Source organism: Miniopterus natalensis, chromosome 2 (assembly GCF_054644295.1).
Source record: "Miniopterus natalensis isolate mMinNat1 chromosome 2, mMinNat1.hap1, whole genome shotgun sequence".
NCBI classification, from domain to species: Eukaryota; Metazoa; Chordata; class Mammalia; order Chiroptera; family Miniopteridae; genus Miniopterus; species Miniopterus natalensis.
The window spans coordinates 27,141,947-27,167,819 of NC_142082.1; the positions used below are offsets into that span (position 1 = coordinate 27,141,947).

General features: G+C 40.1%; 1 protein-coding gene across 4 annotated transcripts in view; it reads right to left on the reverse strand.

Annotated features, from left to right (window-relative positions):
- ARHGEF7 (Rho guanine nucleotide exchange factor 7) overlaps positions 1-25,873 on the reverse strand; it is a 123,764-nt gene that overhangs the window by 12,868 nt on the left and 85,023 nt on the right. For 3 of the 4 annotated variants that reach the window (XM_087814225.1, XM_087814224.1, XM_016204154.2), the window contains 11 exons: positions 25,659-25,781; positions 19,798-19,936; positions 19,009-19,068; positions 18,162-18,308; positions 15,493-15,579; positions 12,389-12,467; positions 12,053-12,192; positions 11,017-11,241; positions 7,905-7,998; positions 3,334-3,423; positions 129-305 (listed from right to left, as the gene is read on the reverse strand). In XM_087814225.1, the coding sequence (XP_087670351.1) occupies positions 129-305; positions 3,334-3,423; positions 7,905-7,998; positions 11,017-11,241; positions 12,053-12,192; positions 12,389-12,467; positions 15,493-15,579; positions 18,162-18,308; positions 19,009-19,068; positions 19,798-19,936; positions 25,659-25,781 (1,361 nt within the window). The remainder of the gene's footprint in view (positions 1-128; positions 306-3,333; positions 3,424-7,904; positions 7,999-11,016; positions 11,242-12,052; positions 12,193-12,388; positions 12,468-15,492; positions 15,580-18,161; positions 18,309-19,008; positions 19,069-19,797; positions 19,937-25,658; positions 25,782-25,873) is intronic. The other variant, XM_087814226.1, reaches the window with a different exon arrangement.

Genomic DNA, 25,873 nt, shown 5'->3' on the forward strand with positions numbered 1-25,873 from the left:
CACATAAAAGAGACAAGGAACAGCAAGAAAACATCTAAGAAAAGCAGGCTGCGATACAACAAGCATTTGTTAAGAAAGCTCAGAAGTGCATTAGTTCTGGTGAGAGATATATGAGCAACAGCTCTTACGAGATGTAGAACCCATTCTGTAACTATGGGCTGTCCATATACTGTCATAGTCAGAGTCTTCCGAGAGGTCTGAAGGCTCCAAACGAGAAAGGCTACTGCGACGACCCAAGGAGTCTAGACTTGATTGGTCATCATCAGCCAAGACGTGATTATGCATCAGGTCAGTGCCTTGCCATGCTAAGACGGGGGTGGGATGGAGTGACAGGTGTGACAGGCAAAGGTGGGATGAGGAGGACGGACAGGAAGAGCCACAACCAAAAACATGAGAACAAAAGCAAAAGGTGATGGGAAAGAAGGAAGAGAGAAAATATTGTTAAAAAATGGCAACAATGTTCATTTCTCCTTATTTATGGCTGGATTTTAATAACAAAGTTAGCACAGCCTTTAGAATAAAACAGATCAATTATTATTTAAATAAACCTAAAGCACAATATTGTTTCCAAATTGTTCCTTTATAAAAATACTGCTATTAAGTCCTCAGTTAAATCTTTTTCAAATTAAGCCCAGGTCCACAAATGCTTCCATAGGCATTTAACAAGTAACCAATTCTATTCCACATTCTTTTAACAAATAATCTCATTTAGGACATTATTTGTAAAAGGAACCATTTATGTAGTTAAAAACTGTTTCCTGTTCATTAAGTGGATATTGATGCAAAATAGTTTCAAAGGATTTTTGACTTACTTCTTCAGCTATCTCTTTCCCAGACTATAAATCACCAGAAGTCATCTTAATGATGGGGGTCTAAAACTTACCTTATCAACTATAACCTCTGTAAAAATTTCAGAATGGAGAAAGGAATTAAATAGGGTCCAGTTCCCACTCAAGGCCCCTTCCCATCGCCCCACATCTCTACCCAAGAGCACGCAGCCAGTGGATATGGGAAGCCATGTTGGCTCAAATGTTTCAACCCCAATGCAGACCCTTTTGCTGGCAGGAAGAGCAATGTGAACTGGTAGTGCCATTATATTAAAAGGAGGACAACAGAAGAGGGAACAAAATGGGAAGATAGAAATAAGCCCATGAGTGGTTGGCATCCATGAGTGATGATACTGGGCAGGCGGCTGTGCGTGAGACATGCAGGCTGGAATGGGCCAGGGACCAAGGGTGCTGGAAGGACACACTCAGTGGGAACTAGAGGCCCCTCCGTTACAGGAAATGTCACAGACAGCCACTACTGGCCCCATCCAGTTCCTGCTTCTGATCAAAGTAATTCCATTACCAAATCCATAACAAACAAGCAGTGGCCTAGTTTGGATTTCTTCAACTAAATCTCTACAGGCTATGAAGGTCATTAACTCCTTGAGACAGAAAATCAATACTAAAGATGTTTGGTTTGTAAAGTCTTATTGGCATCTAAATGTATACTGAACTGAGCTGAATTTTAGGTAAGATATATTATCCTGTCTTCACTAAACATTTTATGAGAAGAGCTGCTTTCACTCTGATCCCATTTCCAAATGTATTAAGGATATCATCTTTCCAGCATAAAGGATCAATTTCCCCTATCCGACCTGTTCTTAAGAATGTTCAGGTTAAGGACATATATGATTGTATATATGAGACCACAGAGTGATTAGCTCATAATATTAAAAATAAAAATCAATGTATTGTCCAATGCTTTTCTTGCAGAGGAGAAATAGAAACACATAATAAAGGCAATGACATAAGAAAAGATCTGCACAAACTACGGGCCATTCCTTTCAGGCAGCCAGAAGCAGCAAGGCCATAGGCACATCACAGGGCACTGTCTCTTGGATGAAGAAATGCAGCTCACACAAAAACATACATGAAGCTCTTTTATTTCAAATAACTGAAGTTGAGATGAGTAATTCTTTAGCATCTCAAATTCAAAATCCAAAAAACTATGGCCACATTTTATAGCCTATTAACTTAAAACACAATCTCATCAAATGTATGAAACTGTATGTAATATCTTAAATGACAGTAATCTGTAATTATAAATGATTGCTTGATTTTATGCACACGCAGTCCATTCAGGCCTTTCCATTTCTCTCCTTCTCTGGTGACTGGTCACTATGAAAGGCATGTTCACCAGTGAGAATATGGGTAAAAAGTCTTAATGTCATAGGTGGGATATGTAATGTCCTGGGCACAAGGAAGTTTCTAGATTATCTGTAGATGCCGCTTGAGGTTTAGACCTATTAGCCCTATCTTCACCTTCAACAAACCTAAAGCAGTTGAAATTTCTTTTCCCACTTTTTCTTTTTCTCATCATTAGTTTAAAAACAGGACAGGACACTGATTCCAATCACCATACTGCGGGTAGTGAAAATGAAGGTGAGATAAGTGATTTGCCAAATGTCAGGGCGGAAAGGTAACCAAAAATACAAATAATAGACATCAATTTTTATGCCAGAGTAATATATAAACCACCCAGTTCTAAAAAAAAAAAAAAAAGTCCACCTAAGAAACAACAGTTCAAAAGGATACCCCTGTGATGCCTGTGGCCCCAGCATCAGCAAAGTGTAAACTTGGCCCCTTTCTTCTGAACAAACCACATGTACTATCCCATCTGCCCCACTGTGCTGCACTCCACTCTCAAGTACTAGGGAAGTTTAAAAAAAAAAAAAAAGGAGGCCCCTTTTAATCGTTCTCACAGTAGATTCATTTTTTTCACTTTAGACATCAAGCATAAAATGCAGGTAACTTCAGTGGCACTGAAATCCAATAAACTGATTGGTGTCTACTTCCAAAAATTTTTAAATATAATCATTTTCAAAAGGGCATAGACTAAAAGAAGCCTTGCTCTTTTATAAACAAGAAGGCTTGCTTATATTTTTAACAACAATTTTAAGAAGCTAATAAATAAATAAAATAAATAAAATCCCACTACCACACCAACAGTTTAAATAGCTTAAATAACTGAACTGAATGAATCTTCTGCTGATGTCTGAATACATCTTTTCTAAGCAAAAGAAAGCTTTATAAATTCTGGCAGTACCTTATACTTAAAGGTTTTCCAGTAGAATCTTCTCTAGAAATCAGTTATCTTACTGACAGTTCAGACCCTTTCACTGATCTGGGGATGTCAGGCTAGACCACAGAAGCATCACTCACTAAGGACCGTTGAGGCAGCACACTGAGGAGCCGTGCACAGGCCCCCGGAGCTCAGTTTCCTTCTAATTGTGATTTTAAACAAAATGAACCACCACAATTCCTAGTACACTGCTGTAAAACTTACTTGAGTTGAGTGTTTGCCGTGTTTTGGCGCTTGTGCAGTAAGCTTCGATGACTTTCAGAATCTGCGCGTCTTCTTCCAAAGCAGCTGTGCCTGTCAAGAGATACACAACATATCACAATCGAATTAAAAAAGACAAGTACAACATGCCACAATCTAAAAATAACTAGTACAATTAAGTGGAGGAATTCGAAATCAACTCAACCCAAATGATGACAATCAAGACAATCTCTCCTCTTATTTTCTTGTCAAACTGTTTTCCAATATTTACAAAATAATAACATCAAAAAAATTTTTAGTTTTCTGAAGTATTTTTTGTCTGCAACATATCTGACAAAGGGTTAATATACCCAAAATACATAAAAGTTATCTTAGTAATCCATAAGAAAAACAGTACCGCATATCCTGAAATTTAAAAAAGGGCAAGAGCTAGAAACAAGCAGTTCACAAAAATAGTCGGTAACAAAAAATATTCAACTCACTAAGAAAAGAAGTGAAAATTAAAACAAAGCATCAGTTTTCCACATGCCAGGCAAAAAACGAAAAAACCTGACAATTCTCAATGTTGATGTGGATAGCGGAAAGAAAAAGTCTTCCCTCCACCCACAGCTAGTAGGAATGGAGACAAGCAAAACTCTCCAGAGAGGCGTTCTGACCACATTTATCAGAGGCTTTAAAAAGAACATTTCCTGACGAATTCCTACTAGAGATTTGATCTAAGAAATTTATAAGCACAATCTAAAGCTTGAAGGTGTCATCCCAGAGCTCTTCCTTAAACTTTGGATTATTCCAGACACTGGCTTCACACTCAGAAATCAGACACAGAGAATAAAATCTTCCACACTTAACAGCATCTAATAGTATTAGTACTGCGCACAGAGCCTCACACCCAGCATACTTCACATGATACTATGGTTAAATTGTTTCTCTAGTTTGTTTTCCTAGATTTTCTAAAATATTACTTGGGTGTATTTTTTAAAAGGTTCACCTACTGTAATAAAAATGTGTAAAGAACAGAATGCTGAAATATTTATAAGTTGCACAATAAAGCCTCGACATCGCTTTATGATAGTAAGATAGATATACAGGGGTACCTCGGTTTTTTAATGTCTCCATTGAAGGACATTTCGGTTTACAAATGCCATAATCCCGGAAGTAAATGCTTTGGTTTTCGAACATGCCTCATAAGTTGAACATGCCACACGGCTTCCGCTGAGGGCAAGATCTGGAGGCCTAGCTGTCAGCTGTTGATCCCTTGGTTTTCGAACATTTCAGAACTCGAACAGTCTTCCGGAACTCCAGATTATATTTGAAAACCGAGGTACCACTGTATACAGAGCAAGTCAAACATTCCCTACTAAAAGATAAACCCCAGTACCAAGAGTTTAAGACCAACTGAGAAACTGACTTAAATTCACTAACTGGGACCAATCATTTAATAGGTTTCCCATAATAAGCTCCTCTCTTAGGAGTAAGAAAGATAATGTTTAACTAGTTTAATTTCAGGAGATGTTGCAAGGTAACTTCCAGGGGCAAGCCGTTCCCTCTGTGCAGCTGGTGTAACTGGATTATTGTCTTCAGACACAGAGAAGGACAGACAGTAGCCACCTCCTCAGTGCCAAGAAAGCATTATGAAGTCAGAGGGGGCACCGGCTTCCCGGGAAGGTTAAAGGAGGAAAACGAATGAGAGGACAGCACATTTTCTATGTGGCACAGACTATTCTACAAACTAGAAAAATTTCTACGATTCTGAATGTAACAAATTATTAAAATAAGTTACAAAACTAAGATTTGACTTTAAAGGAGCCAGGTTTACTAAGCACAGGCACTAGTTAACACAGTGTTCCACACAGATGAAGTTTTCTCCACACAAAAACCCTTGGTTTTCTTATGACCTCCTGGTCCTTCTTCTGCTAGCTCCTTACCTCCCCCACCTCCTAAGATTCAGGTCCTTTCTCTTTTCTGATGATTCAATTTCATAGCTTGAGAAACAATCTAAGCACAGGGAACAACTCTGAAATTCTCACCACCAGCTCAGACCTTCCCCCGGACCTCAGAGTCCTGTTAACTCTGCTGTATCACAGTGCCTACAGACGAAAGCCTCACTTTCACACTCCCTGAGTCCAATCCAACAGCATCCCATGGGCCTGTTTCTCAACTATAGATGGCACTACTGATGTTTGGGGTCAGATACTGTAAGTCTTCTCATCAATAGGTTCTGCAACTTTAAGCGAAATGACATATAATGAAACCAACTTCACCACACGCTAGTTGATATAAACAAGAGTTAAGTTCCTATGACATCTCATCAATGCTATAACAAAACATTATTCAAGGCCCTGCTGTAATTCTTTGCTGTGGAGCTGTCTTGTGTACTGTAGGGTGTTTAGTAGCATCCCTGACTTTCACCTGCCAGATGCCAGCAGCACCCTCACCCACTAGTGACACCAAAAATGTCTCCAGGCATTACTAAATGTCCCTTGGGGGGCAAAGTCATCCCCAGTAGAGAACCACTGCTGGAGGTTCCATCTTCAAAAAAATCTGAACTCTGCCCACAACTCACTTGTACGTTGTAATCACCTTGCCCAGGCTGTCATGTCATCCTCCCTGGACTACTGCACAGTCTCCTACCTGGTCTCCCTGTTCCCAACTCTGCCCATGTGTTCAACACAGAGGTCAGTAGTCCTATTAAAACCCAAGTCCCATCAAGACCTCTGTTCATAACTGGACTGTTGCTGCAAGTTTGCCCTTTAGCATCTTTGGGAACCATCTCTCACTATCTCCCTGTCACTGCCCACCACCCGAATCCCAGGCCAGGGGCTCCTTACTGTCCCCTGAATACACCACAGAGGTTCCTGGCTTAGGGATGTGGAGCCAGTGTCTAGAAAGCTCTTCCCCAGAGAGCTGCTTGGCTGGTTTCCTCAACCCCTTCACGCTGCTTATTCAGAAATTCCCCCTCACCCAGGCCTCCCAACAACCATTTAAAATGGCCCAACCACATCACCCTCCCCTGCACTTCACATCAACACCCTATCATTCATTTGCCTATTTGGTCTCCCATCTGTACCCTTCTACTAAAACAGAGCTCCATGGGGACAGGGGCTTTCATTTCTTTACTGCTGTGCACCTAGCACACAGAGGCACTGAATTAATCTGCCAAGGGAATGGCATCTCATCTGCAGCCTGTCCCAATGCCTAGCACAGAGCCTTCACACTAAAGGGGTCCAGCAAATGCCTGTTAACAAAGGGATCCACCAAACACTCCCCAGTCACCGCTGGTAAGTGCAGAGCAGGTGTTCAGTTCCAGGTCTGGCCCTCCTCACTCCATTTCATTAGCTGCCCTGGAGTGCCCACTGATCTACACTGTCAAAATCTGAGGAAAACGACCATCACGATGGCAGGCAAACATGTGGTGCCCACTGCAGTGTCCATCACCTGTCAGGGGCAGTGAGAGAGCTCATGTTCACGGAGCAGCCTCTAGGCTGTTACTGCATTTACTTCTCCCAACTTATTATCACCCCCGTTCTAAGAACAAGGAGGTCTCACAGTGACTAGTGGCAGAGCAGGCTCAAACTCAGGCTACCAAGCCTCCGGGACCACCTATAGCTACTGCACCCTTCCTCCAGGTGATGTTGGCCAAACGTTCTGACCAGAAACACCTCTCCCAGGAGCCTTCTTTTGGAAATGAATCCCTGAAGGGTCCCAAATGGTTATGGCGAAAATGAGGAGCAATGCTCCAAAAAGTCAGGAAGACCTGTGACAAACCATGATGCAGGCAGGCTGAGCAGGGACAGAGGAGCAGGGAGACAGAGTCCTTTCAGATAGATCCCACAACTTCCCTGAGGTTCCCACCAGGCAGGGCTACCTCCCACCAAGGTTCTCCTGCAGTGCCAGATAGCTCCACCACCATCTATTCACATGGAACCCTTCCTGCCTGTCACACTGGGAAATGGGCTCAATATGGGGAGGGAGTGGGCAGTGTATGCTGGAACTCTCCAATTGCTTGCTTCTAAACAGCTCTACTTATTCACACGCTGTCCACTGAGCATCTCCTGTGTGTGAAATACTCCCTGTGAAAGGCTGAGAAATCCAGAGCTGAATTCGATACTATACTGGGCATGTCGTAAGTTTACACTTGAGCAGTGAAGGGTGTACAAGCACATAGGTCTGGGGAAAATGAGCCCTACAGTGATAGACCAGTGTGGGGTTGCAACCCTGACACGTAGAAACCACAGGACATAGGGGGACAGAAAGAGCAGGTGGTCCCAGGTCACCCTGCACCCCTGGCCTGGGTTCCCAGACAAAGTGATCAACACAGGTTAAGAGACAGCCAACAGTTCCAGCAAGGGGACAACCACACGCATGCTTCATCACTAGTGTCTCTCTCCTGCTTGCAAGTGTCTACACTGCAGTGGTTTGCTGCTATCGCTGCTCCAACAATTTCCTTTAGAAGTGACAATAAAGCTCAGACCCTGACTTATGTCTGAAGTCCTTGAAAAGTCACCGCTATATCCCATGAACACTGTGCTGTGCCTGTGTGAGGCAGACCCATGTCTTCATGCACACATACTCACTTTTCCTCAGCGCAAACTCTTCATCAGAAGGCTTCCGCTCAGGTTTACGCTTAGGTAGCAGCTTTTTCATGGTCTTAGGACTCTTACTAAGATCCTAGGGAAAGAAAAAAAGAAAAAAATGCTGACAATTTCCAAAGGCAGTAATTTTTACTGGTGTATCACTAAGGGTCACTGTGAAGGTGTAAAATATTAAATCACTACAGCCATTCACTCTTAAGAGTTTCCTACTTTTCTCATATTTTGATTTTTTGCCAGCTGCTGAGAATTTAAAATCAACAATACAGCGATGACTCTGATAAAAACCCTCATGTTACTTGGATCCATCAGCCCTGTCACAACACACAGCAGAGGTGTTGCAGGCTTGCAGGGAGGCTGGCAGCTTCTGGAGAGGAAAGAGAGGACAGCTGGCTGGCGCGGGCACAGAGATCCACGCATGCTGCTAATTCTGGAGCAGACCCATCTGCTGATGATGACTAGAAAGAAATGAGGAAACTAAAGCTATTTTTAAAAAATTTTTATTTATTGATTTGGGGGGGGGGGGGGACATCAATTTGTTGTTCCACCTATTTATGCATTCATTGGCTGATTCCTGTATGTGCCCTGGCCAGGAATAGAGCCTGAAACCCTAGCGTATGGGGACAATGCTCTAATCGACTGAGCTACCCCAGCCAGGGCCCAAGGCTATTTTTAAAGGAAAAGTAAGTAAAGAACTAGTCCCTTAGGAAAATATTTGAGGCCTTGAAGGAGAAGAAAAGGGAGTATAGATCAGCCTATTGGCTCTGAGTGCAGACGCACAGAGAAGACGAGGCGCTGTCTCTACGATGCACTCATGCCAATTCAGAGCTGCTGACAGCGTAACGGTCTGCCTCTTATCCTATAACACAGATGCTAAAAACTGTGCAGGAGATGAAGGTGAGAAACTGAGCGCAGGACAAAGTCCAATAGAGTGGGTGATGTTTCAACTGTCAAGCATGTATTAAATATCAATATCAAAAGGGATTAATTTCTGCATCACTTCAATTACATAAACCATTTCTGAATCTTACAATGAGAAACCAAGGCTCAGAAGGTGACATGTGCTATGGGATGAATCAGACTGAAGGCACAGAAGGAACAAAGCTTGATGTTTAAAGGTATCCCTTCAAAATATTTTCCGTAAAAATAAATATTTAAAAAGCTCTTAAGAGATGCAGCAGAAATCAGTTCACAAAGAAATAAACACAGTGTGTGTTCTGTGGCTTCCCTAATTCAAAGCACACAGGGAGAGGCTCCTGCCAAAGCACCAGACAAGGCTCACACATGCAGAAGGCACAAATCCACGCACATCCCGACTGACTCCTTGACCCAGGCAAGGCTGGCCACTTCATTTTTTGCCATACTCTGTAAGGTTACTTTTCACTAAGTGTTTTGCGGTGCTCAGTAATACTGTACAATAACTATGGCATGAAGCTTTTTCTCTAGCGTGGGGTCCAGCAAAGCAACTGGAGCCAGACTTACCAAAACGAGATGCTCATGTTCACTGCCACACATCTTCCCTTGCCTTTCTGTTCCTCTGCTTAACACTTTTACCCCAATTTTCCTCCCCAGTAATGACATCTCCACTAGTGCTTGCCTGTGCTATCTGTAAACACTAAACTAGGTAAGAAAAAATATCTACATTCTTTAAGGAACTTCCCACAATAAAGAAATTCTGACTTGGGCATATAACCATCAGCAACACATATATCAAAAAATTAAAATTCATTAAGAACAAAAAAATGTAAAGAATTGATAATAATGTATGTAGTACTTTTTTAGGTGTTTAAGACTCTTAGAACTGCTAGCAAGGATTAAGGGAGAGTCTGCTCCAGATTCTTTGACAAATTTGGCCCTTGACTGGATGTGGAGACTCACTCCAGGCAATAGTGCTTCACCACGGTCACACTCACACTCAGAATAATCACAATCATAACCACATTCACGCACAATAAGCAGTTACATGCTCACACAACATACACTCACGAGAACCACATGCATTCTCACACTCATAACTACATTCATACTCATGCTAATATAGTGACCACACTCACACAATAAACATACTCACTCCCCTGCTCACCATCCTCACCCATACTCACTCATTATAACCACAGTAACCACACTCTCACCCACACTCATGCTCAATCACATCCACAGTAACAATATTCATTTCATAATGACCACACTCCCAACTTATACTCAGGCTCATACTCATGATTTCAATTATCAAGCTTCCTCAAGTGCTAAGTTTGACTCTTGCAGAAGTGTTCATTTTCATCAAATGACTGCACATGTCAACTTTCCCCTCTCAAATGGGCATTTTTAAAAATACAAGATCAAAATAGATTTTAAAAAATATATCATTTCTGATGCCTGTGTTAGTAACTATATTTTGACTCACTAATTATAACCATATAACGTAGTTCCCAAGACACTTCCTTTCTAAATCAAAGTAGGTTTGGTATATAAAACCTGGTGTGAGAGTGTAGGAAACTGTTAACACTTATTTATGGATGAGAATTATATTTTACCTACATATAATACACATAAAAACTCTGGATTAGAATGGAAAAGAGCAAAGTGCACAAAGAGAAGAGCTGTCATAATTTTCTTTCATTTTTTATTTGTAAATGTAGAGTTCCTGGGCAAGATCTCAAACTTGAAAAAGGGTAATAAGGCACAGCAGAATAGCATGCAAAAGTAAAGTGAGACCCATCATGACTGGAAGCTGAAAATAATTTCAGACTCAGCAAGAGGCCCAGATGAAGCCCATGTGAAGCTTCTGATTCCTCAAGGCAGGGCCATGGTGAACACAAAAAAGACCCTTCCATAAAAGGCACATAGAAGGTCCAATGCTGCACTAGCTGCCCCCATGAAGGTCTCCATAGCCCTCTCAGGCCCCCAAACAGCAGAAGGAAATGACACACAAAAAAGGGCAGGAAGACCTTTCATAGTTCAAAGAAGCTGATCTGTATTTTTTATGCCATGGATAGAAATTCGTGATTTTCCATTACTTCTGAATTTACTGGAATGAAGCACAGAACGACCAACCTAATAAGTCCAGATGTCAAGTCACACTTTGCTCAAATCTCACCTCCTTGTAGCAGAGAGCAGCTGACGGCCGAAGGGGAGGTGCGGGTCGCAGACAGCTCAGACTCCATGGCTTCGGGGTCTTTGGAGGCTCCAGGGGCCCCCAGTTGATGGTCGTATGTGGGGTGCCATGGTGGGAGGGGTGGGGCAGCGTGTGGTAGGCAGGCGTCAGTGGCACCGGCTTGCTGTCTGCATGCTTGCTAGATGGGGTGATCGAATGGGAGGGGAGCTGCCCATGGAAAAGAACAAGGAAGAACAGAAAGAGAACATTCACCATCAAAAATACCTCAATCAAGTACATTTAGTGCCACTAAGTTTTAAAAAAAGCATCCAGTGAAAAGCACCCGGTTATCATTTCTCTTGCATCTCTGACTCCAAGCAGTCGGATTCTCGGATGCCCCTAAGGTTCTGCTCAGGCCACGGCCAAGCCTAGGTTAGGAGGCAGCAGGATGCAATATCTTAAGCAAAAAACACCAATAAAGAGAAGTTTTAAATGACACTTTGGTACTGATCTTTTTTGAAATGTTTAAGTATCTAAAAAGCCAATGAGCTGAGCTGTTGAGCTTTTCTAATAGAAATGGATTTCTTAAAATCAAAATACTGAGTCGAAAATTAAATTGTAATGCCTTTAACACGAATCTGGTCCTTTTCATCATCATAAGTACTTGTTTTTGTTTTGTTTTTTGATGAAACATAATACAGTTAAACTTCTCAGAAGAAGCATGCTCTTGAAGTTTCTGTTGAAAACCCCCAGTACGTTAGTCTCTGAGGCCCTCTGAGCACAGAAGCAAACTCCTGCCCAAGTGCCACTGAACTGCATGTGACAAAGCACAACTTAGTGCTGTTTCACAAGAGTGCTCACTGTGAAGCTATCCACTATTCAATGGAGATAAATAAATATTTGCAGAGAAATACAAGGCAAGTATTGTGCGTTATTGATCCAGATATCGATAATGCTTTAAATTACTTGGTCACTTGCTGACAACTCAAGCAAAAGCTGACCCTGGAGTTTGGAGGCAAGAGAAGTACAGGGTCCTTACAGTATGAGACGGCACAGAATGAGGCTTAATGGGGGGGTTGCTGACAGATGTGACTTTCGTTTGCTTCTGTAGATGGTCCACCCATTCATGGAGATCCTGCTGGTTGTTGCATGACACTAATATCCGCTCAATCATGCTCCCTAGAAGAGATGAGAAAAACAGGCTGAAATGGAAAAATAGGTAGAAAGCACACACATGCACATACACACACCCAGAGTATAATTCAACAACGTTAAACATCAGCCCTCTGAAATAGTCAAGCAAGATCTACACACAAATGGTAAGCTGCCTCTCATCATCACGACAGATAGCATCCACAAAGTTTTTGCCTATCACCTGATATTTCAAATGCATTTCTATGATTTTCACTGTCCTCAAGCTTTGTGATTGTCATTCCTGTCGTTGGTAGCTTTCCCTAAAAAAGACCCCCCCCAAAAAAAAAAACAATTAGTGCTTTTCTAGTAAAGAAGGTACCGTTATTAAAGTAAATACTAAATAGTTTTAGAAATGGCAGAGGAACTGCATTTGTAAACCACGAAAGCTGTTGTTTGTACCAGGATGCACGTACAGTACAAAAAAACCTCTATCTCAAATAATCATACTACTATAATCAACAAATTGAGCCATCAAAAAGATACAGAGCAGCAAACTAGAATACAAATAAATCCCAACTGGTGAGTTACTCTAAATATAAACATGAGGACACAAAAACATTACACATTATAAATAAGTAAATAAACTAGAGTCTATGGTAGCTATTTTAAATGACATGTTTATGAAAAGCACAGATTTGCTTCATAAAGAAATGCAGAGAAAGTTCCATGTCTGAAGGCAAAATAAGGAGGAAATTGGAGCAAGAGGAATTGTACAAGTTATACTTGGTTGCCTACCAGACAGGAAGTCAGTAGTTGTGCTGGGCACTGCACAAAATGCAGAACATAGCAGCCAACCTGTCCATTCTGAAAACAGAAGACTTGGGAACTGAAACAGGAAATGTCACTGGAGAGATACCAGAAAATGATTGCCAACAGCCTTGCAGGACATTTGGTCCTATCCAAAACACCCACTGAGACATTTGGTTGACACCAAAAGGTCCGTGAAATTTTGTTCTGTCAAAAACGTCCACCCTTACAAAGACATCCCTGAGTTCAAACAGCCCATAACATTTATTTTTCCTTTTGGTTTACAGGATTAATACATAAAAAGTTATAATGTTTTATTGGTCCAGTGATTGTGTTGTGGCTATATGGCGGATAACCTTTCCTGCCTCGGTAGCCTAGCTGGTTCATGGCACAAGGGAGTTAGGTAGATGGGTCGGTGTGGACCAACTGTCTCCATGGTACCTGGTGACCACCCAAGTATTTAGGAAAAGTCTATCAGTGTTTAGGGCCAAGCTGTCTGCGAAGAAGGACTCTCTCAACACCTCTGAAAACAGCAGTTCTCAGCAAGGTAAGGGGGAAGGGCTGTCTTGCAGAGGACACTGGCAAAGTCACAGAGATGTGGGTGCTCCTGATACCTATAGGGAAGAAGGCCAGAGGTGCTGCTGAACATCCATCCTACAGTGCATGGGACTAGAATGATCCAGTTCACCACATCAACAGTGTCCAGGCTGAGAAAGCCTGTCCTGACGTTCGGTAGGTGAAACAGCCAGTGCTTGGAACTTCTGTGGTCAGATGCACTTGAAAAAATGCTGTATAATGCACACTCCTTTCCAAGATTTATAACACACAGAAGTGTATTAGTAGCTTTGAGAAGTTCTACGGAAATAAAGCTGTGTGGCTGCATTTAACCTAATAAATCAACATCAAGGGATAGAACATTCCGGCTATTGCTAGATTCAATGCTTTTTAATGTCCCTCAAAGCCAGAAATAAATATTCACAATACATAGGTCACAGCACTCAGAGATTGACACATCCCAGGAAATTGTGCCGAGCAGGAAAACAGGTCCTACTGATGGGATGAGGTCTCCCAGGTGCATCAATGCCAACATCCAGCAAACGCACCAGCCTGGCCAGTAGGGGCCTGACCTGACCCAAAGGGCAGCCTCTGCTTCCTCAGCCAGAGCAGGGTACCATCACAGCCTCTTCAGGTATAAAACATGAAGCCAGAGAGAGCGGACGAAAAAAGACTCAGCTTTATGTTTATCAGGGTGATTTAACAAAGCAGGAGCTGCCAGTTTAGGGGAACCTAAGTAGCTGCTATATCAGCCACAGACATCTGCTCAGAAGCAGCGTTACAAATCAAGAGGCATTATTTTTCTGGGTTTGTTCATATATATTTGCTTTATCTATTTTGAAGTGCCCCTTTTGGAATAACTGTGTGATGCCAACTCCTCTTTGAATGGCAGACAAAGCTTTCTGGAGATACAAACAAGCTGTAGACACTTTTGACTCAGGATTCACTAGTGTTCTTGTTGAGTACAATACAAAACAACACACTCTTCTGAAGAAATGCAACTCAGAGGAAACAAAATGGTGACTTCTATTGAAGCAGTACCTGGTGATTGGCTAGGTCTTTGCATACTGATGGGAAAGGCATTAGCTTCTATAACTACATAGAAAAAAGGCAATAAAACTTTACCAGAAGCACCTACTAGACATACAGGGAAAATATAATCTACCCAATAGCAGCACTGTAAATTACAGCTGGACCTCTGCATCCATGTTTCATGTCCACAGATTCAACCAACTGCAGATCAAAAACAGTATTTTCTACCCATGACTGAGAATCCGAGGATGGAGAAGGCCAACTGTATGCATTGTTCTATGCCACTTTATGAGAGACTTGAGCAGCATCTGTGGATTTTGGTATCTGAGAGGGAGTCCCTTGCAGATACCAAGGAATGACTGTGTTAAAAAAAAAAAAAAAAAATGATATTCCCTTACATTTTCTTCTTAAATCAGCTCTCACATCTTCTCAAAGAAAATCAGTGAAATTATGAAATATAAAGAGGTTAAATGATCATTCACTACTACTTATATCGCCTGACATCTGCCAACATCTCTTACAGTGTTACACCACTTATGAAACATCTCAGCCTGAAACACTGTCTCACACCCAGCCCACAGCGGCATCCACGATGGCACAATGACCACGAAAAAAGTGGCAACTGCAAGACATGACTTCAGGGGGTGATACAGCTGGCCTTGCACCTCAGTATTTGTGCCCTTAGGAGAAAGCTCTAATAAATTTATGAATAAATGAATAAATTTAATTCGTTTCCTTCCTTTTCTGCTTAGGATTAATACAAGGATGTCTGTACAGTGACATCAAAATAGACAGGAGATGTGTGTACATATTTGAATGTATAATACTATAAACGTAACACTACATACAACACATAAATAGGTACAGGGAACATTTAATGCAAAAATTCAAAATATGCCTGGAAATGATTCTTAGATCCACAATAAAATATAAATTTAAAATGTGTTTTACCTGATATATAAAACCACTCATCCTGGGACTGGCAGACAACATTAGCAAAATATTTGGGAAGAGCAGAAGGTATCTTTCATTCTTTTCCTAATGTAAAGAACAAACAAACCCAAGTAATTTTTTAAAAAAAAACATATTTACAGATGTGAGAACAAATATTTAAATTAAGTCTTATGAAACATTATACTATATTTCCTGCTAAGGTATTTCTCTCTATCAAATTATATTAGCTAAATTAAATGGAAACAAAATTAGAACGAATTCCTAGACTCACAAGTAGCCCATGTAATGTCTTTTTTAAAAACCTGGTTAAGGGGTTCAATTCCTCCATTAATTCTTTTCAATTAATCTAAAATTTTCTTTTTGTGATCGGAAGAAAACAGAACAAAAGAACTTGTAAAACTTTAGTGGGGGCAGGGGTAAACAGGTGGACCCTTCATGCTAAAAAATGGGTAGAATAAAATGTTAAAATCAATTCTGGTCTATTAATAATTCCTGGCACTTCCATAAAACTCCCGATTTGTCAATTTAATGTTGTTTGCATCCATCCCGTAAACTTAATCTAGTTCACATGAAAGACTTAAAAGCATATTTATGTATTAAAAATCATTCACTTCCATAAGATAAGTAAAGCCCAAAGACCACAACTAAGGGACAGAAATTCCCAGGACCTAAAAGGAGACACAGAAAGTGAAACGCAGACAGCCCTTGTCACAAGTTGCCATTTAACATCTGCCCACAGAAGTGAAATATTAGGAATGAGTGTCCCCAAGCAGACTCCAGAACACCAGCCATGTGCAAAGTGCCTTGAAAAAGACATTCTATACTCTAAGTTGTTGAAAACTACTTATATTCCCCTCTTAAAGATGTACAATATACATTGTTAGGCTCTGAGAAGCCCTGTCAAAAAGAAATCTTTACAACTAATTATAATATTTTCACTCGTGATCATAACAATTTTGAGTAATTTTTGGGTGACTGTTTTGTAGATCTAATATTACAAAGAAAACACTTTGGGAAATGTTTCTATAGATTTTTAAATAAAATTTTAAAGTGCATAACTAAAAAACAATCTGGAAAGATTTGGGTTTTTTTTTTTAACCAATGTAGCCTATTAGAAAGTTGTGATTTCTTATGATATCCAAATTAGTACCTAAAGGGCTGATAATCATTTTTTAATTTCATAGGCAGGAAGAAATATGCATTGTGAGGATAAGTTTCAGTTTTCTTACTGTCCTGAAAGTTTCATGTTTGAAATGGTTCATTCGTATATTTTGATCATGTTCATTATTTTTTATAAAAATAGAATAAAATTCAAAAAGAGGTAATCGCACAGCAGTATGTCACTTCTGGCACACCCAATGGACATATAACTCGTGAATACTGAAACACAAATTGCTAATTTTCACTGTGTGGGGATATCACAAGAATCTCATTTCATCTCTCACTTAAACAGAACCTGTAAGACAACTATGATTCCCATAAGCCAGGGGTGGGGAACGTCTGGCCTGCAGGCCAAAATCATTTGGTCTGGCTCTGCTATGCCAACTGCTGGCAGGACTAGAAATTCAATAAATCTAGGAGCTTTTCTCATAGTTAATTTATTTTATATAATATATAATATATCTCGATTGATTTCAGGGATGGAGGGAGGGGGAGAGGGGGGGAGGGGGAGGGAGAGGGGGAGGGGGAGGGAGAGGGAGAGGGGGAGGGAGAGGGAGAGGGAGGGGAGAGAGAAAGAGAGAGAGAGAGAGAAACATCAATGATGAGAGAGTCATCAGTGATTGGCTGCCTCCTGCACACCCCCGACTGGGGATCGAGCCCGCAACCCTGGCATGTGCCCTGACCGGGAATTGAACCGAGATCTCCTGGATCCTAGGTTGATGCTCAACCACTGAGCCACTCCCAGCTGGGCTCATAGTTAATTTTTAAGTTGATAATTTTGAATGGCTCAAGAATGATGTTATAAATATCCAAATGGCCCTTGGCAGAAAAAAGGTTCCCCACCCCTGCCATAAGCAAATACCAATTAGTATACATAATAGAAAAGTATAATGATCTAACTATCGAAAACAGTAGATTTCCTAGAATGATAGTGTTGGTAAGAAGCCCATGGCCAGAGGCACATACTACTGTGGCAGACATTTGTAAAACTGAACTCCTAATGAGGGATCTAAAATCAAAATCCCATCTGGATACCATCTCTTAGTTGATATTGATACAGACTTTGACAATAACTGTTCTTGGCTGCATCTCTAAGCTGATCAAGTAGTACACAGTCAGCTAAGCCTCTAACATACCAGAAACCAAAAGGTAGACAACAAATTTTAAGATAGGAGTCCTATTAAAATGTTCTCATCATTTGATAGTCCTTTAAAATCTTGTATTACACAATCATAAAAACATAACATTCTAAAGTATTTATAATTTTGACTGTCAAAAAGCATTGATAAAACATAAATAACATTTAATGCAAATTATGTTCAGCTCTTAATTTTCATTCAAGGCCTTTTAATGGTTTCGGGGAAACCAATGAGAGACTGGAATAATAAATTCCAACAGCACATGGCTGGTGTCATTTCCATGTGTTTCTTCCACTGCTGTTCCCACCTACTCTTCTCTGCACAGTGGGGCAGAAACCTTCACAGCACACACTCACACAGCAGTACCTCACTTCCGGCACACTGAATCATGACCTGGGACATGTAAATGACGTTGCCCAGGGTCTTAATGTCATCTCCTTCCCAGCTCCGGATGGCTTCCGTCAGGATCTGCAACTCTAGCTCTTTCCTTTTCCGTACATCTTGACACTGGGCCTGAAAGACACAGAAGAATACTATTAAAAGAGAAAAACATCCAGGATTGTAAGTTTTGGCCACATTGCTTTTTATCTTACTTCTTCTTAAGACAAGTAATTTACTGAATGATGTGTCTAATTGACAAGTATGGAATCAATGCAAGAAGCAAACCTGCTCCAGAATAAGAAAACTGTTTTAGAAAAATATAGCAGGTTTTGCCACCTTTAGAAGAAAGAATGTAGACTGGACAAGAAAAATATTTTGACTTTATTAATATCTGCCAACATAGAAGACTGAGAAGAGAAGGGAAAAAAGTATCATTTGTGCTATAAGGTGCGTATCTCAGAAACATACAAAAAATAAAAAGGAACCACTAGTATTCCATTTCACATTCTATCACTATAGACACTGGATGGAGGTTAAAAACAAGTTTAAATCATTTTCAGGTAGCTATAGCATCAATTATGTGGTGCCTTTTAAAAATTTAAGCAATTATTATTTCATTGTTCTAGTGTCCAAAGCCTAGCAAAGCATGAGAATCCATCAGCCATGGAATAACTACATACTATATGTATGCTTATTTTTATTTCATCAGAGTAAATTATACATCACAGGTAATTTTTTTTATCATCTAACTTTTTTAGCTGATAAACAATTTTTCTACATTCACTTGCCATGATACTGAGAAAAACACTCCATAATATACTTAATCACTTACTGAAAGGTTTTTGAAGGCAGTCATGGATTTTTGAATATCTTGTCTATCTGGATGATAATCCTTTGAATAAAAGAAACACCCCATTAGCTTTCATAATGAAAAGCTTTTTCTTAAAAAGGAACTCTCTACAGACTATCTTGAATCGTCCAATGCCTTTTAACCAGTAATGCATCCTCTTTTTCTCAGCATTAAAGTACCACCTCTTATTCTTTAAGGGAATCATGGAGCCAGCGGCCTTAGGAGAAACAATTAATTTGGAAGAGAGAAGCCAAGAACTGGAGTAAGGAAAACAACATCTGCTGTGGTGAATGCAGATAGCACACACCACACCCACTCCTTACACATGGCCTCTGCTGCCCTTTACAGAAAAAGTTTACGAAATCCTAACCAATAGCTTGAACCCAAATTTCTGCAAGGCCCACAGCCTGTTATTGGGAAATAAGATAAATACATATCTCTAATCAAATGATGCTTTTTACATTATATTACTTTACAACGTATACATTTAATATTTGTAGCTAAATGCTCCTGAGAGGACTCCTCAATGTTATTAACATTTTCTACCTTTTAGAACTTTTTCTATCAGCAGCAATGGGTGAAAGAAGAGATAAAGGAGCTGGGATAGGAGAAAAAACTTAATATTTAACAAAATCATTGGAAAATCCACTGAATTAAAAAACCTTGGTAAACTTTTTGTTGGTTCTGGCATCTAAAATTAATCAATAATAATAATAATTTCTTTCACAGTGGATAACAGATTCCAAGTGACAGACACGTGATAAGCAGTACCTCCATGTGTCTCTCGAGTTCCTTGAGCAGAGTGGGGTACTTATCCAGGCGCATGAATGGTTTGCTGAGGCCAGTTGTCAACACGAGAATCCCCGGACTGTTGGCACCTTTCATCTCCATGAACTCTCCCAACTCCTCACTGAGCAACAAGCAGCCAGCAATGAAAGAATAAGACACCGCTGTTAAAGTTCAGCTTGATGACACTCCCTTATCCCCACTAGCAATCACCAAAAATATAACAGGGTATCATTAATATTGTTAAAACCACACTAGCCGAACATGTGTTGGTTATTTCAAAACACCAAAGGGGAACCTCAGAAAGTTCATGTTATTTCTCTCATTATGAGCAAAAACAATTGTGCATAATATAGAATACATATGGTTTCTATGCAATTGCACTCATGCAAGGTCATTTCGGCAAATCAATTTCATAGACGTCTTCAAATATAAGTGTGTATTCTTAGAGCTAGAATAGACTTCAATTATCTGGGAACTTCAAGATGGTAAAAAATGAAAGAGGGAAAAGATGCTTTAAAACAACAATAACCTGAATCAGAGCATTAACACTCCAGATGCTTATCAGTCCACCAAACAGCCTTTGAACATCGACTGTACCCTAGAGCATTTGTGAGGGAAACAAGCATTTCCCAACCTTCAGAGTGCACAACATGGCACAACAAAATAATTAATACTTACTTAGGCTTCAGAATTTCAAAAGTATTTTCACATCACCATTTCATTTAATTCTTACAATATGCAAAGAAGAAAATTATCCCCATTTAGTGTTGAGGAAACTGATTATATATTCAGAAATTTTAAAAGCTTGAAAAAGAAGTTTTTAATATTTTTACTACTCCTCTTTCACCATCAACTTCACTATTATTCATGTTCCTTTCACAACCAACAATGCCGTCCTGATGCCTGTACTATCGTGTACACTATTTGCCTCGATAGTTACAATTCAGCAGCCACGGCATTGAGAATGACCCCAGGATGGCCAGAAGTGCAGTGGGAGTCAACCTCTGTCACTGCCCATTTATGACTCATATCAGTGACTGGAACTCTTCGTTTCTGTCTCTCCACCGAAGGACAGATGATGTTTAGGGTCCATGTGAGGACCTGGGTCTGTGTTCCTCACTGTTGCTGCATGTGTCATTCCAGACATGGGACACTAGCGGACAGACAGGCTGGGAGGAAAGGAAGCACCAGCTCAGGCCACCCACTAGGAAGAGAACACAGTGAACTCTGAGTCTCCGTGTCATCTACTGGGAAGAGCATTTAAGTGATGTCATAAAATAAATAACCTGGAGTATAACTGAACACATCGGACCTCAGTGTAGGTTACCTGACTCTGAGCACAGGGACCAGCTGCTGCCTCGCTTCCTCCATCCCTCCTCCACACAGCTATACTTGGCCCTCTGCCCAAGCTTCTTGGGAACACCAGCCACACTAAGGGCTCCTTACCATATTTAGGCTAAACCATTTGAAACTGCCAGCTCAAAAGTGGTTAACATAACAGCTTCCTATGGTTCAACCCAAAATGACTTCATGTGGGGAGGTGTGAGAACAAGAGTTGGTGCTGGCACTCCCCACCTCTTACTCCATCCTCAACTGATCATACTGATTCTGCTAATGTACCTAAAGGAGAAATCATCTTACTTAACTAAACCAACTTAGAAATATAAGATTTCAAATATCAGGTTGAAAACAAATTAATGAATCACTAGGAATTAGCTTTACATTGCTTAAGCATGTAAGACCTCTTTAGAAGACTACTTCTATCTAAACTCAGGTTTGTGAAAACTCAGGTGGTGTAGTTAAACAAGCAAGGTGCATTGCATTTAAAATCAGAATGCATTCCTGGGCTACATATAAAATACAGTAATAATGTTAATAGTACCTGCTATCTAACTACCAATCTATCTGTACATACAGATTTTTAATATCACTTTTTTAATAAATATACACACATTTAGGAGATATTATCAAAATCAAAGTAAAGTCTAAAAAAAAAGTGCAAACATAATCCTAGTTATAAAAAAACACACCACATATAATAAAGTTTCTCATTTCTGTAAGAAATAAGGCTTCATGTAAGATAGGCATCATGGTGATGCAATTTAAAATGTCACCACAGAAGCTGTCAAACTACTTCTACGGTTGTGTGTGTGCCTGCTTTCATAACCAACACACAATTCAGTATCTCTGAGTATATAACTTTGTGCTTTCTAAGAATGGTTTTCTCAGGAAAACCACAGCAGGGCTGGGATTACGGAAAGCAGGAATAGTGATATTTCAGAACCTTGTTGTGGATTAGTTTAGCGTTTATCCCAGAGGTCACGGTCATTTAAAAGCCATGAGCAGTCTCCTGGAGTACCTGTTTGCATAGTTTTATCATTATTTCGCCTTTTCCTTTCTTTAGCATTGACTTCTTCCCATAAGAGATGGGTAAGTGAAGAGTGCTCCAAGACTGACTCTCACCTGTACCTCCTCTCCCACTTCTCCCCAGCCCTCTGCTGAGCTCAGGCAGAAGTGAGAGCTGCAGACAGAACAGTCAGAGAGAAGGGAGTGACACTAGGGGACAAGCACTCTGTGCTGGGCATCAGAGCAAATGCATCTGTACATGATTCCTGTAAACATCACTCTGGGCCTGTGCCACAAGTGTTGTTATGCATGTTTACAGATGAGGATGCCCAGTGAAGGCCACTGCCTCTGTTCTCACTACTAGCAGGACAGCTGAACTCGAGTGGGGCCCCCCGAGCCTGAGTAGACACACTGTGTCTATCTGGCCTGGCCCCTCTGACTACACCATACTGCTTTGTCTTTCACATTCACAATGCCCTCCCCATGCTCCTCATAAATCCTTACTCAGAAATGCTCCTTTTCAAATTACAAACTCTGTCAATCCCTAAAGCATGAGTAGAGTAAAATGATGGATTTAAGAAGGAGCAATTTATATCTTATATGCATTTCTCTAAGTATTGAACAACTGACCAAGCACAGTCTCATAAAAATGAAAGTTTATGGTACTACAACTATATTTCAGCTCCCTTAAATATAATCCACGCAGGGCTTTTCTATCAAGAAAATCACAGAGGAGTCTATTCATGTCATTTTTGATATTTCAGGGTTATATTTTAAACTCTAGAACTATAGTTATAGCAGAGAAAAATTAACAAAACTAGGCAAGTTATCCTTATCACCCCTCTCCACAAAAAAACCCTACAACTAAAAATGTAAGTGAACTTATACAAGCAAAAGTAGCTTCTTTTAATATATATGACATTTGTGTAAAGCCAGAACATGTACAGTTAAGAAACAGAACTTTATAAATCTTTATAAATCAGTTTCATTTTTTTAATTTTAAAAAAAAAATTTAGTACAATAAAACAAAACAGTTGGTTACAGCTATTTTGACAAAACAATGGCTCTTTCAGCTTAATTTCTACTGATGTGAGCAATCCTTATACAACATTATCTCCTCTGTATTTACTGAAATGACACTGTGGGCTGCAAGAAGGCAACAAAAGGAACACAAATAAGGAGAACTACCATGTAGCCAAGCAAAAAGTAACAATTAAAGTGCTGGGGGGGGAAAAAACTCATTTCACAGACTAAATTATGAAACCCATAATTCATTCAAAATAGGCAGGCATGAACACATGATGTCTATTATCATATGATAATGCAAAAGGTACATATCAGTTATAATGCTAGAACTGGTGGTTCTGTAAATGCATTTACAAGATTCACACTCAGAATTTAAACTAATCCAGTAAGACTGCAAATAAGTCTTTAAAACTTCAAAACACTACACTTAAATCAATCCTTAAAAAACATATTCAAGCATAAACATAGATGAATCTACCCGTAAGTGTGACAGCTTTAAGACTTCAACAAACGTAGGGAAGAAGGAAAGTGGTTACAAGTTAAGATCCCAGAATGAAAAGTGGTGAACGCTAACAGAAGCTACTAGCCAAATGCGATCCTAGTCTCCATTCATGGACTTACGCTTCAGAAGTGGGGTTTGACCTGTGAACAGAGTGGGGACTCTCACTGCTCAGGGACCTCAGGAGGGCACACAGGCAGCGCATCCTGCCTCACCCAAGTCTTCTCTCAAGGCTCACGCTCTCGGAGCATGAACTTTCCACCCACCTCCTGACTTTGGGACAAGCCACATGGAGGAGGCAGTTTCCTCACTCTGAAACTTATCTGTATTCTTTCTGTTATTCTGAGAAAATGCTACACTTACATTTCAGCTATGACACAGTCGTTAAAGTAACAGTACAGAAGAGAGGACAAACAGCACATACTGGCAAGCATTTCCCTTTCAAGTGTTATTTTAGGAAACTTTAACAGTCTGAATTTGCTTTAAATGTCATCTTCAGGGCAGATCCTCACTTCAATGGGAAAAATACTTAGAATCTTTCCCTAAAATTGTTCAGCCCCCTCCATACTTCTAACCCAATCCCACAGAATCAATCCCCCCAAAAAGAGGGAGAGCAAAGATAAAAAAGATTATAATTTTGTCCTAACATTCTGTTTACTTTCTGTTTATCTCCCCCATCACTTCATCAACAATTCCTTTACAATTTTTCAGAAACATAAACGTAATCCTTGCATTCCACTTCTGGAGAAATTTCATTTAATTTATAACTCCCAGGAGTAGACAGAAGAGAGCATAACTGAATGCATGTTTCATGGTTTCAGAAAGATGCACGCTAACATAGCCCACCCTCCTGGAAAGGTGGGGGGATGATGAGGGAGGGGAAGTCCTTTGGGTTTTTTGTTTCAGTTGGACCCAGTATAACCTAATCTCCCCTCTCTTTATCACCATGTCAAAGACTGCTGCTTCACTTCAGGACATTTATCATGTTCACTCACTTCTGACCAGTTTATACATGTTTTGCTTAATGCTTACAATAACCCTATGAAATAGGCATTCTTAGAGATGTGAGGTGACCCAGGCCCACCAGCTTAAAAAGGGTAGTAAGGGCTCAAACCAAGTCTAACTGATCCAGAAGCCCTGCCACCACTTACATACTCACAGGGACACGACACTTGAAACCCCAACTCAGTCTCTAAGCAGCTCAGCAACGCTTGCTTACCAAAAGAGTTCCTAAGTTTTAAGGTGAAATATTTAGAGTAAGAGGAAGTTAAATATTAGAACTAGAAGCATAGTGGCATTTATCTTGATGCTAAGTATTTTTCCATTTATGGTTTAAAAAATTTTTGAAATGTTTTCGAAAGAAACCAGAAACATTTTTCTAAAACACTTTTTAATAAATGTGTGTCTCTTGTACTCTAACATCTGCTAATGACTGCAGCGGTTTCTAAGTCTTACAATTCTCAGGAAACAGACTTGTCTTAACAAACTAGCAGAAAATCTGTATATTCTGTTTCACGTGTTTTAATTTTGTTTCAGGTTAAAACATTAAAACTAATGGTCGCCAATTTAAGGTTGAATATATCTATAAAACCCAGCCCTAATTTTAAATGGGACATTTTCTTTTACAGCAAATCTAACTCAGACTCATGTACTTCCAGTTTTATGATCTGAGAGAAATGTGATTCTGGTACCCTGATTTAGCTTGCAGCTACATTCCAGAATACTTACCAGCTCCTTCAACTCACTGTCCAAAGGGCTCTAGAATGAAGGGGAGACATCAAAAAACATCCTTTTCTATTACAAAAATGCTAATATGCATTTCAAAGACTTCTTACCAGTACTTTTCAGGCACTACTTGTAAGGGGTAATTAAAATTTTCATTGTTCAATAATCAAGTGAATATTATCATTGTTTTTTGGAGGGTACCCCAAGAAGTCCTTTCCTTTCAGGTAAGATGTCTAAGTGAACGCACCTGTGCTCCGTGAGAACATTCACTGCAGATGGGTGATTGGCACAATATGAAAGGTACAAGGTTTTCATTTGTGGCATCAGATTTAAAAAGCAGCCTCCAACTCTCTGCTGAGCTTCAGGCAACCTGGAGATATGCAATAAAAAGGAAATAATCCTAAATTTTACAGACAGAAGGAAAATTGCTAAGTAACAAACATAGACTATTTTGAGCAAGAA